Source organism: Dipteris shenzhenensis, chromosome 1 (genome assembly GCF_047967505.1).
Source record: "Dipteris shenzhenensis isolate YYH24624 ecotype China chromosome 1, Dip_SZ_1.0, whole genome shotgun sequence".
In the NCBI taxonomy this organism is placed as follows: Eukaryota; Viridiplantae; Streptophyta; class Polypodiopsida; order Gleicheniales; family Dipteridaceae; genus Dipteris; species Dipteris shenzhenensis.
In genome coordinates, this window is record NC_141596.1 from 74,146,283 (window position 1) to 74,163,090 (window position 16,808).

Here is a 16,808-nt window from a genome sequence, read left to right on the forward strand (position 1 = left end):
TCTTTCAATATAGCATCGTTGGACCCAACTTGACTAGAGTTACATCTTGGCTACTTCAAAATGCGGCAGAGTTTGTAACATGACAAGACCTAGAAGCTAGGAGTCAATATGGCATCGACAAGCCTTCTACCGAGTAACTGAGGTGTCCATACTACCTTACAACACATTTTGAGGTGCATTGGCTATAGTGCAACATGTTGGGCCATGGTTTAGTTTAGGGACCGCTTTAGGCTTCAACCCATATTCATAGCTCAACACAACCACATGGGTTAACTACATCAAAGCCCTCTAATAACCATTCCTAGGTCTGGCTATTTGATTGTTCTTGAGTTTTTAAATGGTGTGGGGTTACCTACTTGGACACAATTATATCTGTGATACCACTAGTGAAGGGAAACTTGCTTCATTGAGATTATCTGGGAATTTGTGGATTTTGCCTCAATTACAATGGCAAACAATGATCTTTTTAGAATGCTTGCTGTAGAAGACAAGTTAGATGGTACCAACGACCCTCTGTGGCCCTACATGATGCACCATGTGTTGGTAGCCAAGAACTTGTGGAATATTTATTGCAGGTCTTGAGGTTAGACCTCCATCACAGGTACCTTCCCCACAACATTTGTCACTATGGGTGGTGGCAATTGTATTGATTCTTCATTTTCCAGCACTACTACTCTTTTGCCTCCAACTCGGGAATAGTGCAGATGGGATGGCAAAGATGCACAAGCTCATGCTTTGGTTGCGTTGCTAGTTAAAATAGTTGTAATTCCTCACATCAGGTCCTGCAAAACAACAAAGGATGCTTGGGATAAATTGGCCTCTTTATATCATATCCGCAATGAAGAAAGAGTTGCTGAAAATTGGATAGGCCACCATTGACGAAGTTTTGCTAGATAGCTAGATTGTGTCCACTACACTTCGTGACTCCTATAAGAAAGCATGGATGCCGATTTGACTAAAGTCTAGGACTTTGAGGAACATTTGGCCAACATTGATGAAGTTGTTCTAGATAGTTAGATAGTGTCCATTGCACTGTTTTTGACTCCTATCAAGGGTTTGCAACCACTTTGAGGTTGCTGGCAATCGGCAATTGCAACCACCAATACCTTTGATTAGCTTGTCACTTTGTTGTTGCAAAAAGAGCAAAGCCGTGCAAAGCAGAATCGCTCTATCAATGATGATCAAGCATTTGCTACCCATCATAAGGGTTTGGAAAGACAACAAAGTTATGTGGAAAACCCAAGAATGATCCTGGTAGGACTTCTGATGCCAATAAAATGCAGACAAGAAAAAGAAAAGATGCAACTACTACAAAAAGCCAGGACATGACATTTTAGAATGCAGGAAGTGCATTGAATTAAAAAAGAAGCAACAACAGTCTAGCTTTGCAATTATTTATGCTTCATTTTCACGTGAGAAGGATCTATATTGCTTATCATGATTGGGCTTTTGTTGTCACATAGTAAATCTTTCAGTTCATGATTCATGCAAGGCTGTCACTAATGCATTTAGTACTTGGTACTTTGATAGTGGTGCTTCCAAGCACACAACTCAATGCAAAAAGTTATTTCTTTCTTTAAATGATTCACCTGAGGGGAGCACGGTCACTTGTGCCAATAAATGCTTCTTATGCCGTGAAAGGTATTGGCCGAGCTTACTTCAACACTTGGTGATCCAATCTCTCTTTAGGATGTTTTGTATTAGGAATTAAAAAGAATCTCATATCCATTTCCGTTATTGCTATATTTGGACATAGAGATATTTTTAATGGTTACCATTGTGCCGTTTATGATTTTAAAATGGCTACACTATGCGATCATCGGAACATGGACTAAAGGTCTTTACAGACTTGATGCCTATGAGAGAGAGATAGAAGTAGAAGCACTTGTAGTAGAGGATTCTGTTATTGCAGACATTCATTTGTGGCATGAACATTTTGGGCATCTAAACTATGGGCCATGGCAGTTTGTTCAGGCAACACTTTCACAAAATATGGTGTTGATCTCCCCAAAATGCATGCACTATCTAAACATGTTTGTGAGGGATGCTTACTTGGAAAAGTGCATTGGTTTTCCTTCCCTAAGGATGGAAGTGTTGGTGCAGCTCACAAGTTGCATTTAGTTCATAGTAATGTGTGTGGTCCAATACAAGACAGCATGTATTGGTGGATATCTATATTTTGTCTCTTTTGTGGATGACTTCACCCGTCATACTTGGTTTCATCCATTAAAATCCAAGTCAGAGGTCTTTGTATGCTTCAAACACTTTCACCGAGTATGAAAGTGGACACAAGCTGGTAACACTCTGGACTGACTGGAGAGGGGGGGGGGTGAATATATGTCCCGAGAGTTTGCTGATTCTTAGAATTCCTGGTATAATTGATCAATGTAATGTTACCATACATACCACACTACAACATGGTGTTGCAGAACGCAAAATAGAACTTTGATGGAGATGGCACAGTGCATGATGGAGGGAAAGTCTTTGCCCAACAAATTTTGGTTGGATGCCATTATGTGCACAAATTTTTACTTGAGCAGGTCAACAACCAGGGCATTGAAGATTACTCCTTGTGAGGCATGCACACGTCGTAGCCATTCATTTCACACTTGAGAGTGTTTGGATGCCTTGTTTATGAACATGTTCCATCTCAATTATGGCTCAAGCTTGAGGACAAGGCACTTAAGTGCATCTTCATTGGTTACAATTCAGAAAGCAAAGTCTTATACCAGCCAAGTATTGGGAAGCTTATTATCAACAGAGATATTGTCATTGCTGAAATTTTTGTTATGCCATTGTTGGACTGTCAAAAACAGCCAACCATTATTTCTTCTGATGTTTTTAATACATTGCTGCCCTTGTTCCAGTCTGCTGCAGACTTTGATGGGTCTGTGGAGGCTCCAACTCGGCCACTAGCCGGTGACTTACAACCACAAAAAGATTTTGATTTTCACCCTGAATTCCCCCATATTAATTAGGCTACCAAGTGACCAAAGAGAGGGCTGTTATAAGGCAACAAAAAATAGTCCCTAGATGGCTGTTAGATACATTGAAGGACAGCAAACAGGCTGAGCCTTTGTCTACCTGCAGCTTCTCGTCACATGCAAGGACAGTTAGTGGAGTTTGTATTTCTTGCTACAGCTTGCAATTAAGAGCCACTGTGTCACAAGGATGCCTTTGATAGCAAGGATTGGATGAATGCCTTGAAGTCTGAGTTAGGTTGAATTCATCACAATGATTTTCCTGATGCTAAGTGTGCTATACGCACAAGCCCGTTTTGTTGCAAAAGGTTATGCTCAGCAATAGGGCATTGATTTTAAGGAGGCATTCACACTCACTTCACGCATTTCTACTATCAGTTGTGTCATTGCTATTGCAGCCCATCATCATTGGCAAGTGCATCTAAATCACTTTCCTTCATGGAGATTTGTATGAGGAGGTGTATCTCACTCAGCTTCTTGATTTTTTTTTGCAAAAAAATACTTATATTAAGTATGAAAGAAAACCGCAAGAGCAAAGCTCAATGTGGATTACGCATGAGAAAAAACCAAAGCTCAAAAAGAGCTAGCAAATAACCAGGGTTGAAGCTGAAAATGCCATGTCAACCCTGAAGCAGACTCAGAGAAGAAATGCGATCCCCTCGATACTCTGGAAAAAATGTTCCTCCTAGCAGAGGTTCTCTCGATGACCCCTGCATACTCTAGATGGTCTTCAAGGTATGTATAGTATCAGTCCATAATGGCCAATGTCTGAGACGGGTGAACCTGGGATCCATCCAATATGTCTTTAGGTCTGGCTCTCCAAATATGCATGCTGCAATACTAGCCAAAATCTCCCATGAAGTATCTACATACCTGCTCAGCTCCTCTCTCCTACCCGTGATCATCCTGCTCTCTTTCTCTCTCTGATTCCAGCCGGTCTTATGATCAATAAATTATGATCATCCCACTCGTTAATTATGATCAATAAATGGTCAACTTATGCTTTGACTTTGGAATATTTACAGCTTGGTGACATCCTCTTGGCTTCTATTCAGTTGACCTCAACTGAAAAGCTTCCTTGTAAACATCCAAAAGCTGTGGATGATCAGACAACATGTCCTCATCCATCCACTTGGCATCCAATGCCGAATAATTCTTGAATTTTACAAGATACTTGTAAAATTCCTTGCCCAGAGGGCCCTTGCGTACAGTATGGCACACAATCTGCTCTGGCTGAAGGAAACCATGAGAGCTTAGTGTGGTTACAAGTTTGGGACATTAATGGATAGTCCCACATTTAGTAGAGTAGTATCATAGGTAAAAGGGCTATGGCCTATGGTTAGGCCTACGCCTAGGCAATAGTTTAAGGGGTGCATTGGTAAGGCTCCAAGTGGGCATAAAGTAATGGATAATAGTTGGACACGTGGCACCCATAAGAGACCCGAATGGCAATCATTCGGCTTAGGGGTGGGTTCTAGAGAGAGCTTCATCTCTCTCAAGAGGTTTCAAGAGACGAAACCATGAGAGAGTGTGACGGTGGAGCAAGAGAACCCGAGGCTGGGTGTACATGAGAAGAAAGCCCTCTATGCTGAATTGATGGTTTTTACATTGGGAGACATTAATAGATGCTTATCCTTATCTTTTTACGTTTTTCATGTCATTAGATTGAACAAATAGCCTTCAAGACTATTATATTCTTTTCTACTGAAGCGCCTTCTGCCGTGTCAACGCTTAAATATTTAAGGTATGCTCAAAATCTTCATTTAGGATTTTAGCAGCTGTTGTAAGTGTGTCTTCTCTCTTTGATGTGATGACATAAGATGCACAAGTGAACCTTCATGTGTCTTTTGGCAATATCAAGCAATGGACTCCAGCGTATTCCATGAATGATGGTTTTGACAGCTCAAATATTTGTGAGAAAAATTTTGAGCTCGTACATGATTTTGTTTGTGTTGTGGGTTTTTCATTTTTTCTGAAAAATATCCTTCTATTAATTAATAATTGAAAAAAGAAAATACAAGCAAATTCCTGCAAGGGTTCACAAATCTGAGCAGAACTTAAACTTTGATTCCACATTATTCATAAGATTGCAATATTTTGGCTAGGTGAATGATAAATCATCTTGATTCAGGTAGCTTGAGGTAGTAAATAATTATCTCATGTCCTTTCATCTCTGTTCACATTGGTGACTTTCCAGGCAGGCATTGATGCTATCTGTTCTTTGATTCTTATAGCTATGTGTTCCAGGCAGGCATTAATTCTTATAGCCATCTGTTCTTGACCCTTCATATTGAAAGATTTGACCTGGGGCTGTGAGTTATTCCATTCTCAGGAGACAATTAAGTGGTTTCTTTCTTGATTTAAAATGTAAAAAGTAGCATTCTGCATGACTTGGATGTTCTCATTATCAGTTCTGTAAGACAATCCATTGTTTTAATCTCTGATTTTGGGTAAGTAGCTGCATGTTTGGCTTACCAATCAATCTGGCCATATTTTCTCCTGCAGGTTTCTACCGTGTATATCTAACCTGGACATTCTGCTCATTGCTTACTTTTCTTCATTCTCAATAGGAAGGTGGCGAAGAAGCTAGGCAAACTGATTGCATTGGCTTTGGGTATGGGGGCAGACTTTTTTGAGAAGCCAGGAACGATGGATGATCCTATGGCCGTTTTACGCTTACTTCATTATTCAGGTTTCTCTTTAAGAATGTTTTTTCCTAATGTCTGAATCAAGCAACTTTGTAAATGAAATGTTTTCAACAAGAGTTCTTGTAACACATATGAGTGGAATTCAGTAGTAGGCAGATTCTTTTCCTTTGAGCTCACCAGGGCTACCTCTGTAGGAGAAGTATCGAATCCAGAAAATGGAATATATGGCGCTGGGGCTCACTCAGATTATGGCCTACTTACCCTTCTTGCAACTGATGGCACTCCTGGCCTTCAAGTAAATGCGAAGTCTGTCAATCTGGCATTTTCTTTTAACAGTTTATAATGATTACATCTGAGTGGGACGTGGGTCTCATGGATTGGCCATGTACTCTATTGCAATCCACAGATCTGCAAGGAGAAACATGCGGAGCCACAAGTTTGGGAGAGTGTGCAAACTTTGGAAGAGTAAGTATACATTTTTGCTACTTACATTGGCAGTTCTTTTTACAGAAATTGAGTTTCCTAACAGCTGAAACAGATGCATGAAATATGCAATGTTTCTCACCCCATAGAGCGCGATATACACAAGTTAGTCTCGGCTAATGGATAAAGTTTTTAAAAAACGGCCAGGAAAGTGGTTGGTGCCGTCATATAAGCTGAAAATCGTGATCTTATCTTTGTAAGAATGCTACACTTAGAAGTCGTGTGTTCTGTGGTTATATGAGTGGTATTTCCAAAGCTAATGGACTGACTGTGTGGATGATGGGAATACTTTGCCCTTGGAATGTGCCAATCTGTGATGTGACTGAACATCTCCAGGCCAAGTCTCTTGGGATGGCAATATTTACGTTGAGAGCAACTGTTGGTTATCTACAGTACTGCTGCTGCTCTCTGAGCTCATTGCCAAGTCCAGAACGTGACCCTCGAGACATGGTAGGGCAGCTCATTTCGAGGAAAGTTGAAGTTCCAAAAAATCTGACGATCTCCCCTATGCCCTGCATTCCAACTGCCCTATGCTCTGCATCCCAAGAAACCATGATTTTGTCTCTTAACGGCTCTTTTGCTATGAAAGTTCCACTTTGCTGCAGTTGCTGGTAACTGGTGTCCAGAAAGTTTTTGTGAGGCTATTGTTGGTCACTCTGTGCACAGTTAGATTAGCGTAAATTCCAAGTTGTTAGTGTGCCAGGTGAAGACTTGCAAGCCCATTACTTAACAATGTGATTATCAATGCAGTTATGTAAGAGTGTCATGAGCAAACTTTTGGGGCTTCAATTCTGGAGAACCCTGCTACAATCTCCAATAAAATCTGACCAGGGGCTGATCTTTAAAGCGAGGAGGGCACAACAAAGAGTGATTTTGAAATGAGTGAGGCATGGGAATCAGTCTAGAATGTACACAGATGCCCTAATCAATAATGTAGGAACTCAAAAAAGATGATGGCACATGAGAAACGGATTTATAGTATTAAAAATGTTCAGAAGATCAAAGCAAGACCGTTGGCAAAGGGCTGTAGCTAGGTTGACGGTGTAGGCTACCTTGGAACCGTTGCTCTTGTGGCAAACTCGTAGAATAGCAGGACAGGAGCTGGATGCAAAGTGTCTTGGGAAGATCATTGTGCAGAAGACAGGGCTCTTTAACTTATCTTGCATTCTTTTGTAGGCTTCTGATGCTTGTTTATAATGTGGAAAATATGGTGGTACCGGATTTTGTCATGTTGAGAGGGATATCAGCATATGTGGGGGTTATGGGGTTTTTTCTTAATCATAAGGAGAGAAGCACTGCACTCCCTGGCTGCTTCAGGCCTGCTCCACCTCCCTTATCCCCCCTCGACAGCCCTGCTCCACCCCCCTAGCCCCCCCCTTGACAGCCCTGCTCCACATCTGCCCCGTTCCACCTCCCCTTTCCGCTCCTCTCTGCCTGTCTTTCACCCACTCCATTCCCCGCCTTCCCTTCTCTGCATTTCTGCTCTCCCTGATGCCCCCTCTCTGTCCCTTTTTTGACACTTTTAGTCGCCTCCCCCCCCCCCCCCCCCCCGGGTCTACTGCAAACAGTCTAGGGGCCATCAGCCTCCATGCAAGGTCCCCACCTGGAACTGGTTCGAACAGCCCAGCAAGCCCGCCTCTTTTTATGAGGCCCTTGATGGATGAGTGGTTGGAGCACCAGGGTATGGATCATGCATGGAGACATGGCTACTTTCCAGCTACACTAGCCATTAAACTAGTGCAACCGCCGGTAGACCTTGTGAATTCAGTGGGCGCAAAAGGTAGGCATTGAGCCAATCATGCCTTTAGTGTGCCACAGCACGAACATAGATTAATCACCGTCCAAGCCCCCCAAAAATGCAAAAAGTCCACAATTATCACTCAGGCTTCCATGATAGGAGCCACCCCCCTTGCTCCTCATGAGTTGGACCATGCTTAGTTGGAACATGCATGGGCTTCATGATCGTGCATGGGAGCAGCCATAATTGGCGACAAGGGTTGCAGAGGGTTGTGTTGGGACGGGCAGTAGATATCTGCTTGATTCAAGAGCATATGTTTCTAGTAGCAGACATAAGATGATGGCACCATTTTCTCTTGGTGTGTGAGGCCTAGAGGTGTGGTCCCTTGCAGTGGGTAGGAGCAGAGGGGTTTGCATTTTAGTATCCCAAGTGCTGGCTTTGGATGTTTTCAATCAGGGTGAGCTTATGCCCTAGCTTGCAAAGAGCACCATCTGTCTTTCTTGAGGCAGCTTAGAGATAGTCTTCGAGATGTTGACTCTTGGGTTGTTGGATGTGACTTCAACAACCTAGAGTTCGAGGAGGGCGGAGCTGCTTTCTCAGCAATGCCCACGGCTGAGTGGAGCACTTGGGAGCAGTCATGTGGGGGAGGCCTTTATGCTTTCTCGATCAGGACGGTAGGATTGCCCGCTCACTCATTCTTCTTTCTCTTTTTGGTAGAGGCATCGGGCTATATTTGGGTTCTTAGGCAGCGGGCCTCGCTTTGTTGAGGCTCTCGATCCGCGAGGAGGGGGGGTTACTAGATCAGAGTTTGCATATGACACAACACTCTTTGTGGAGGGCATGGAAGGCAGCCTAGAGGGAGTTAGGGGAGCCCTAGAGAGATATTGCTTGGCCTCTATGTGGCGAGGATCAATTGTACCAAATCAGTTGGAGCAATTTCCTTTTGGGCAAGCTGGTGGTCTGAGGTCTTACTCTAGGCTCAAAGCCCGGAAGCTCTTGCTCTAGCGAGGACTTCTCAAGAACACACTTGCACATAGGAGGCCAATGGTAGCAATCCCTCAGGTGGATTTTTTCAGAGGCTCCCTTCATAGGAAAGGGTTCACTCCTTATGCGAATCCTTCACAGAATGTGGTAACGGTTGTCTGGTGGTTTCATTCCAGCCAATCCATGATTTCGGGAGGAGTTTGAGCAGTATCGCCTCATCTGGCATCCGGATGTACGTGACAGGGGGGTCTAAGACCATGCCGAAGGCTCCCCCAATGAGTGGAGAATGGACCTATACTCCTTGGGGAGCTCTGGGAATCTCAGTGTCACTGGAAAGGGAGGAATACAATGGGTCGACTCCATATCATCAACCATGAAACCATGGTAACAAATGATAAGGTAAACAAGGTGTGGGCCCAAAAGAAGGAGGCTGCCCTCCACCAGAGCCTGTGTAGTCTCAGGGGAACTCAGATGGAGAAGGAAAACCCCTTTGCCATAGATGGTAACCTCCTGTACGTGGCCCCAATACAATGCTAAGCTCGCCTGCAAGCAATCACGTACCTGGTTCCTGGTGGGCGTGAAGCCAACTATCTTGCCTACCAATGCCCGATCCTAAAGAGACTATACGGCTTCCTTCACTTGGTGTTTATCCTTTGGATAAAGAAGAACCTTGACAGCTTGGGGAGTCAAGGGTGCTGCCATGTGAGCCCCTCTGGGCAGACCAATGGTTGCCACCAGGATTTGTTCTTCAGAAAAAAGACACAATTGCTGCGCTATGAAAGGAGGAAGAAGGAAAAAACCAGCAAAGGAGTGAAGTACAACTCCTTTGAGAGCCTGTGCCAAAAACAAAGAGGACAGCGAGCCCAACGGAATAGATGATCAAGGAAACCACGGGGTGAAAGCTCCATGAAGGGCCTCTAACTGGAGCACGAACACCTCGAAAGGAAGGGGCAGGTCAAGGTTTGAAGGCAAGAGCCTCCACTCCCAAAGGCAGACATGGAGGAGGGGCTGCTTGCTGGAAGAAAAACCAACCTGCGGGCTGGCTACTCCTTATGTTTTTGAAAGAGAGGTCCCAGGGGCAACAATGTGCTGCGCCCTGCCTCACCACACCCAGGGGGAAGCCCCAAGTGCCAGGTGGCTGCTATGGAGCAGCTGTGCCGTGCTGTTTCCAGCCCACAAGCCAGCCCAAGGGGGGGTGGAGCATGCACCTGCGAGGACGGGCCACCAACGGATCGCGGACACCTACTGGTCTGCACGCAGCAGCAAACTCCGCATGCGGCACAGAAGGGGGAGGGGGTCCGAAGGAGGAGCACGAGAGGGCGCAGGGAGATGGAGGTGGGCACGCAGGGGGGGCTTGGCGATGGCGGGGAAGTGTAGCAATAGATGAGTTCTGTATGCCTTGGATATTCATTATTATTTATTGCATCGATTTTTCTAGAACGGACTTGTAATCTAGGGTTTTCTACAGGGCTTTTATTGTTAATTTGGGTGACATGCTGGAGCGCTGGAGTAATGGTCTTTTTCGGTAATCTAGTCTTAATGTTTTATACATTCAATTGTTAAGACTTAATGCTCCTACTTTTTCATCTTTTGAAAGAAGCTGACATTGTTTTGTGTTTGTATCATTTAGGTCAGCACTGGATAGAGTCTAAATGTTTTATGCATTCAATTGTTAAGACTCTATGCTCCTACTTTTTAATCTTTCAACAGAAGCTGACATTGTTTTGTGTTTGCATCATGTAGGTCAACACTGCATAGAGTCTTGACGTGTGGCAAAGAGCGCTATTCTGTAATTAATATACCTTCGCTCTTCATAAAGTTATTTTGGATACAGTGTTTTGCTTTCTTGAATTTCATATCAAAGCAGTGAAAGATTTATTGACTCTATGAATTATTGTTTACCATCTTTCAATTTATGCTAATGTTGAGTCTAGCCAAGAATGTGAGAATTTATTGAAAAGAATGATCCATTATGATCCAGAATCTTATTCCTTGAGGCAAGTAATTGGAGAAGAATTCATCATTGTAAGGAGTGTATGGACATACACATTGAGATGGAATAAAAGTGCATTATCATATTCTAATATTACCTTTGATGGAGAAGATCATCTAGCCCACATGCATGCATGAGACTGAGTCATTAGACAGAGTTGAGTGGAGGGAAGTGAATGGGAAACATGTGGAAAAACTGGGCTGAAAGGGGGGTGGAGGTGAAGGATTCCTGAACAGTGGAGGTGGAGGTCATAGGGATAGACAAGTGGGACGGAGGAACATGTAAAATGGCCTGGAGTGACATTGGCAGGAGTAGAGCTGATAAGTGCAAGGGTTGGGGCAATGGAGGCAGGAATAGGGATTGGAATGAAAATGGGAGGAGGAGGGATGAGAAGAAGAGTAGGGAGGTTGAAGGGAGAGGGATGGCTGAGGGACAAGTTGAACGGTGAGGGTAGCAAGAGGAGGGATGGGGGATGGAATGGTGGAAAGGAGGTGGCAATTCGGGGAAAAGAGGAGATTTCAATGTAGTAATGGTCTTGTTGGAGATCATAGATAAGGTAGGGTGTGATGGAAATTGGTGTTGGGCACACCTGAGCCCAAGAGTGGCAATGAAGGTGGTAAAAAAATAGATATGGATTTATAGTGTCATATGAGCTTATAGAGGAGGTAGGACAGTTGGATAAGGATTTGTTATTTCGCATCAGTGAGGACTCTACATGAGGCCTCACAAGAAGAAATTGGCATCATAGGTAGGGATGTGGGTGGAGGCATCGACGGTGGGGTTCAGAACGTGGTGAATATGATCTTAAGTGCATTGGTGAGGATAGAAGCAGTGGAAGAAGTGAGTATGGTGAGGCCACAGATGTTTGGGATGGTGGAGGCAGATGAGATAGATAGGTCCTTGAGAGAGTTTCCTCGTTTTGAAGTGTAGTTGTGAGGAAAGGAGAGAGCAAAAGGCAGGGAGGGTGTGGGAGGAAGCAAGGGGAGGTGGAGGTGTATGGCCATTGCCTCAAGGATGAGGGGAAACCGGTTGAAAGAAGTAAGATACCCACGTCCTATGGATGTATACCTGTAGCAGGTCACCCGGATGATGTGAGGAGTCTCTTGCTGTGTTAGTTCGAAGGAAGATGTTAGACATGCCCTACGATCGGAACCATCTGAAGACTCATGTGTACTAACATTGTTCCTCTGTCTTTATTTGCAAGCTGCATAGATGACGAGAGGACCCTTCATGGTAGTCTTCATCAACCTGCATCTTCCAGCTGACCCATTCAACTCAGTCCAGATTTGTAATGGTCTCGTTGCAAACTCTACTAGGATAATGACATGTAGAGTACCTCTCTTACCTTGGATCATGCGAGATATAGTGTCTCAAAAATCCTCCTTGAGGTCTATTTCCTAAAAAGCACATGCATATTATGCCACTGGTTGAATTACGAGTGAAAGAAAAGTGAGTTTGTGCTTACATGCTAGAACTGTGCTTGGACACACAGTCTCTCTAGTTTTGACGATGAAACATGCCCTCCAGTCAAGCGTGCCAATGCTTGGGGCTTATAAAACTGACATAGGATTTGAATATCCCAACTGTCTCCTTTTCAAGAGTGAAGTCTCATGCTGAAGCTGAGCATTATTAATGTCAGATCATAACCTTGGTTTTGCGCAGGTTGAACTTCATGTCTTGCCCTCACAAAAGGCGTGCAAAGCTGTCAAATGCCTCTGTAGTCCCTTTGCCGTGTGTGAGACCAACCTCACATCAGCATATGGAAATAGACTATGACAAGCTGAGCCAGATTCGATCAGAATCACGCTTGACCTCCTAGTGTGTCCATGAAAGAGGCCAGCTCATTAGCAGAAAGGCCAATTATGGTGGGGGAGAGGGAGCACCCCTACTTCACCCCAATGTTGCTGCTCACATCTTTTGATAGACCTTGTGTGTCATGTGAGATATCTAAGGCTCTGAGTCGTATGATGAGGCAAGCTTGTAGTACAGAATCGAAGGCCTTCCGAAAGTCACAAAGCAACAATATACCTCTATTTCCGGGTGTTGAGCCTTCTTTGTGAGGCCGCTAAGGGTGTATAGTGTGGATCGATTTCGTCTAAAATTTGCCTGCCCAGGTGCTTGCATTCTTGCGCTCTATACATGCTCACTGATGTGTATCTCAAGAGGTGACCCACAAACCTTGGAGTGGCCAACCATGATAGTCTAATAATTACGTGCGTCCATGGGATCCCCTGCCTTGTGAATGGGTATGATGGTATCTAAGGTCATCAAGTGGCCAACCATGATGGTCATCAAGTGGTTGGCCATCACGTGGCCAACCATGATAGTCTAATAATTACCTGCGTCCATGGGATCCCCTGCCTTGTGAATGGGTATGATGGTATCTAAGGTCGAGCAGGTCGGAAAGCCTTTGTGGAAGGCTTTTCTAGGATTGGAGTAAGGACTCCCATGGATAGAAGTTTTTCTTGCAAGCGGGATGGTTAAAGATGTCTACATAAGATTTCCAAAGGCTAGGGTCCTTGATATGACATTGTGATCTTCTTTCTCGAAGAGTCATTTAAAAGAAAACCTAAGAGCTCTAGTTTATGGTGGGTAAGAAATGGTTGGTTCTTATTGCTTTAAACGTTGATACTCTTTTCTACTCTGTTTGTGTGGCAGTGTTTCCTAAGAGCTTTGCACTTGTCATCAAACTATTTGAAATACAAACCCTTTTGGTGGCTTTCTTGGTATTTTGATTGTGTAGGGGGGGGGGGGGGTGTTGTTCTATGATATTGGATGGAATTGAGTGAGGAGAATAGCGTTGGCATCCATGTTTGGTTGCTCATCTATGTGCTCTAAGAGATTGGCGAGAGAGATGTTTAGGGAATGATCAAAGACATACTGGTAGACTGTGTAGGTGGTGATCCTTTTTGTGTCCTTATGGGTTGAGGGAGCGTCAGATCAAAGGATGGATGTGTGTGATGTGCTCGTGGCATAAGAGCGTGTACTGTGAGATCAGAAATCTGTGACATGAAGGTTGGAGAACCCATGTCGTAGTACACTCATGAGTGGTGCACATGTCTAGCAAATATCTCCCAAATTGCACGACTGTGGATTCAATATGTGTATGTTCTAGGGAATCGTTTTCCTTTTTAGAGAATCTATTGTATGAAGTCCGCTGAAGCATAGTTCCATGGCGCCAGTCTTTAAGCAAAGGAAACCCCTCATTGCTTGCTGTGGCATATGTGGTGGATGTACTTGCCTGCATAACCATTTCCTCTAGTGCTTTTGACGACCTGGAATACATGCTAAAGTGCCCACAATCTATTATGAGAGCACAAATGGTGGAAAAACTTTCTTTCTTTCTTTTTTTGATGGAGGAAGATTAGTGTCTATGGAAATGACAGTTCTGTTAAAAAATGGACAGAAAGTGATAATTCCATTAGCAGGTGACGAAATTCATGATTTAGCTCCATATCGAGGACTACTCTCTGCCTCTTTGGGAGATGTGTGTGGGTGAGAGATAAAATGAGATTAAATGCCATTCTCATTTTTTACATATTTCTTTTTGCAGTGAGCTCCAATGCTAACGTTTTTTTTGTTGTTTTGCAGAGTCATCTTGGAAGTTGTCTTGGGCCTGGTTTGTCCTGGGCACTATTGAGTCTTGTATGCTTCAGGTGACCCCTTGGCTCTGGGCTTGTGCATAGGTAGCAGGGAGGACCTTGGGGGAGGCACGATGCCCCTATGAGATGCGGGACTTCTGTGGAGGCCTTGGCTAGTTTGTCGGCATGCAGGAGAAGTGCTAGTTTTTTCACATTTGTGCAAGGCCAAAAAGGCCTAGTCTGAGTTACATCATTAGAAAACACCCCCTGTAGACTTGCCTAGTACACCTCTAAAGATCTAAATCTGAATATGAAACTAAGAGTGACAAACCACTCCGGATGTGTGTAAGGAATTGGGAGTGTCTTTGAACATGTCTGAGATATACTTCGTTCACCCCTTTTCTGCTCTGTTGGAAGGACCTCTGGGCATCACAAGGTAGCTCATCACTGTGATGCTGCAATGAAGGTGACACCAATTGGCATGCTGATCTGAAATTTTCAGATCCAAAATTTTAGTTACCAAGCTAATGCCATTGCCCTTCTACATCGCATTTGCCTTCCTTTTCCTGCAGTTGGAATGAAGGTCCATATTTGTTTGCATTTTCCCTTCCTGAAGTCCAACTTTCTTCTCTGTGAAATGATTTTTCTGAGATGCCTCGGAGGTTGACCTTTCTTGTTGTACCGCTAAACGTTTCCCTTGCCTTTGGCCGCAAATGTACCATTGAAATTTGAGACCCTTCGTTATTCCAGCAGCAGTCATCCGACCAACTCCTGGAAGGATATGGATGCACCCCTCAGTGAAACGCTTGATGAGGCACCAAATAAAGGGCTTAAAGCCAGCGGATCTGATGCTTCTGATTGCAGCCTCTAGTCACTCAAACAGGCAGGGCAACACTAGTGGTACCTCTTCAGTATGTACTCCTGTGTCTCCACCCCATGCATGAAGAGTGCATAGCCTTAGATCTCCGCGGTGTTGAGTGGATGCAATCTTGTGCTTGCTTCAATTTGGAATCATTGACATGAATTCAAAGCTGACCCCCATGGCTATTCGCACCATGTGTGATGTGTAGATTTTGTAGGTACCATGAAGCTTGGATGAGGGAGGGTGTATGATGGGGATATCTATGTGTACACTTTCCATAGGTCAAGTCTTTGATGACTTGATGAATCTCCTGTTGTCTCAGGCATAGGAGGGGGGTGCATAGGGAACACTGATATGGGGGCATACAATCAATGGATATGCCATGTGAGTCAAGCCATTTAGTGACTCTTGTGTATTAACATTGTTCGTCTTTGTCAGTCATGAAGTACATGTTAGTGTTGAAATCCTGTCAATCTGGCGTGCCTGAAAGTCAGGGTCTCGCTTGTGGTGTCTCCCAACTACTACTGCTTTGGTAAAAAAGTTTGTGATCCATGCTGTTTGGGGCCAGGAACAGTGGTAGGTCTTGTGGGTCTAGGCCTGAGTCACGTGATCTCGTGTATAAGACATCTTTGATCTTGGTAGTCAATGACTCTACTCATGTCATTGTATCCATGAATAGAGTCATTGATGCCTCCCTCAGATCTCATAGTATTTGGGGCATCCCAATAAGACATGCTCCTCCTCATTTGTCATAGAGAGTGAAAGTGCAAGATCTCCACAATGTCGTGTGGCTGCAATCTTGTGCTCTGGCTCGGTCTAGAATCTGTGAGATGAGGTTCTAAGCTGACCCATGGTGATCCTATAGCTTACAGAGGTTCCGTTGGTCAACGAAGTGCAGGCTTAGAGATCCTGGGTGATTGACGGTGTAACAAGGGAAACGGGCAACGTAGGGAGAGTGGACAGGAAGAGTCGTCATCGCCATTGTCTGCCATTTTTTAGTACCTAATTGACATTACAGGTCTAGAAGGTCGCAGGTGAACCGACGCGCATCAGAGGCACTTTGGTATCTTTAACGGTGGAGGGGAAAGATTGTGGTTAGCCAGGATGGTTAAAACCCGATCGTTGAACTCGGGATATATATAAAAAAAAAACGAACCAGAGATAAATACGACAAAGGGGACCAATCGAAATTTCGAGGAGAAATCAGGGAGCACCTTCTTTCGATACAGTTTTTATATATGGTCTTGTTATTTCTGCACCGTAAAAGGAACGTTCAGAGTATTTTATAATTGGGAGTTTAGGGCGCAGGAGAAAGAAAAACAGGAAACCAGAATAGAAAAGAAGTGTATATAAGAAAAGACTGAAAAAAAAAAAAAGAAAAAAAAAACCAGTTTCCATTGTGAAACTATGGAGGCAGAAGGACAGAATTCTAGGGTGAATCCTAGTGAGTCTAGAGCACAGTCTACACAACAAATGTCACATCACACAGCACCTACTTTGATCGGTAGGATTTCGATATTAGAAGATGCTTTACAACA

The 16,808-nt window shown here is 44.0% G+C and overlaps 1 protein-coding gene across 3 annotated transcripts in view; it reads left to right on the forward strand.

The window, feature by feature from the left end:
• Nucleotides 1–16,808, forward strand: part of LOC147906364 (azadirone synthase LFS-like) — a 130,366-nt gene that overhangs the window by 66,943 nt on the left and 46,615 nt on the right. For all 3 annotated transcript variants that reach the window (XM_087378294.1, XM_087378277.1, XM_087378285.1), the window contains exons 5-9: nt 5,552–5,673; nt 5,824–5,924; nt 6,036–6,094; nt 10,303–10,359; nt 10,578–10,623. In XM_087378294.1, the coding sequence (XP_087234420.1) occupies nt 5,552–5,673; nt 5,824–5,924; nt 6,036–6,094; nt 10,303–10,359; nt 10,578–10,623 (385 nt within the window). The remainder of the gene's footprint in view (nt 1–5,551; nt 5,674–5,823; nt 5,925–6,035; nt 6,095–10,302; nt 10,360–10,577; nt 10,624–16,808) is intronic.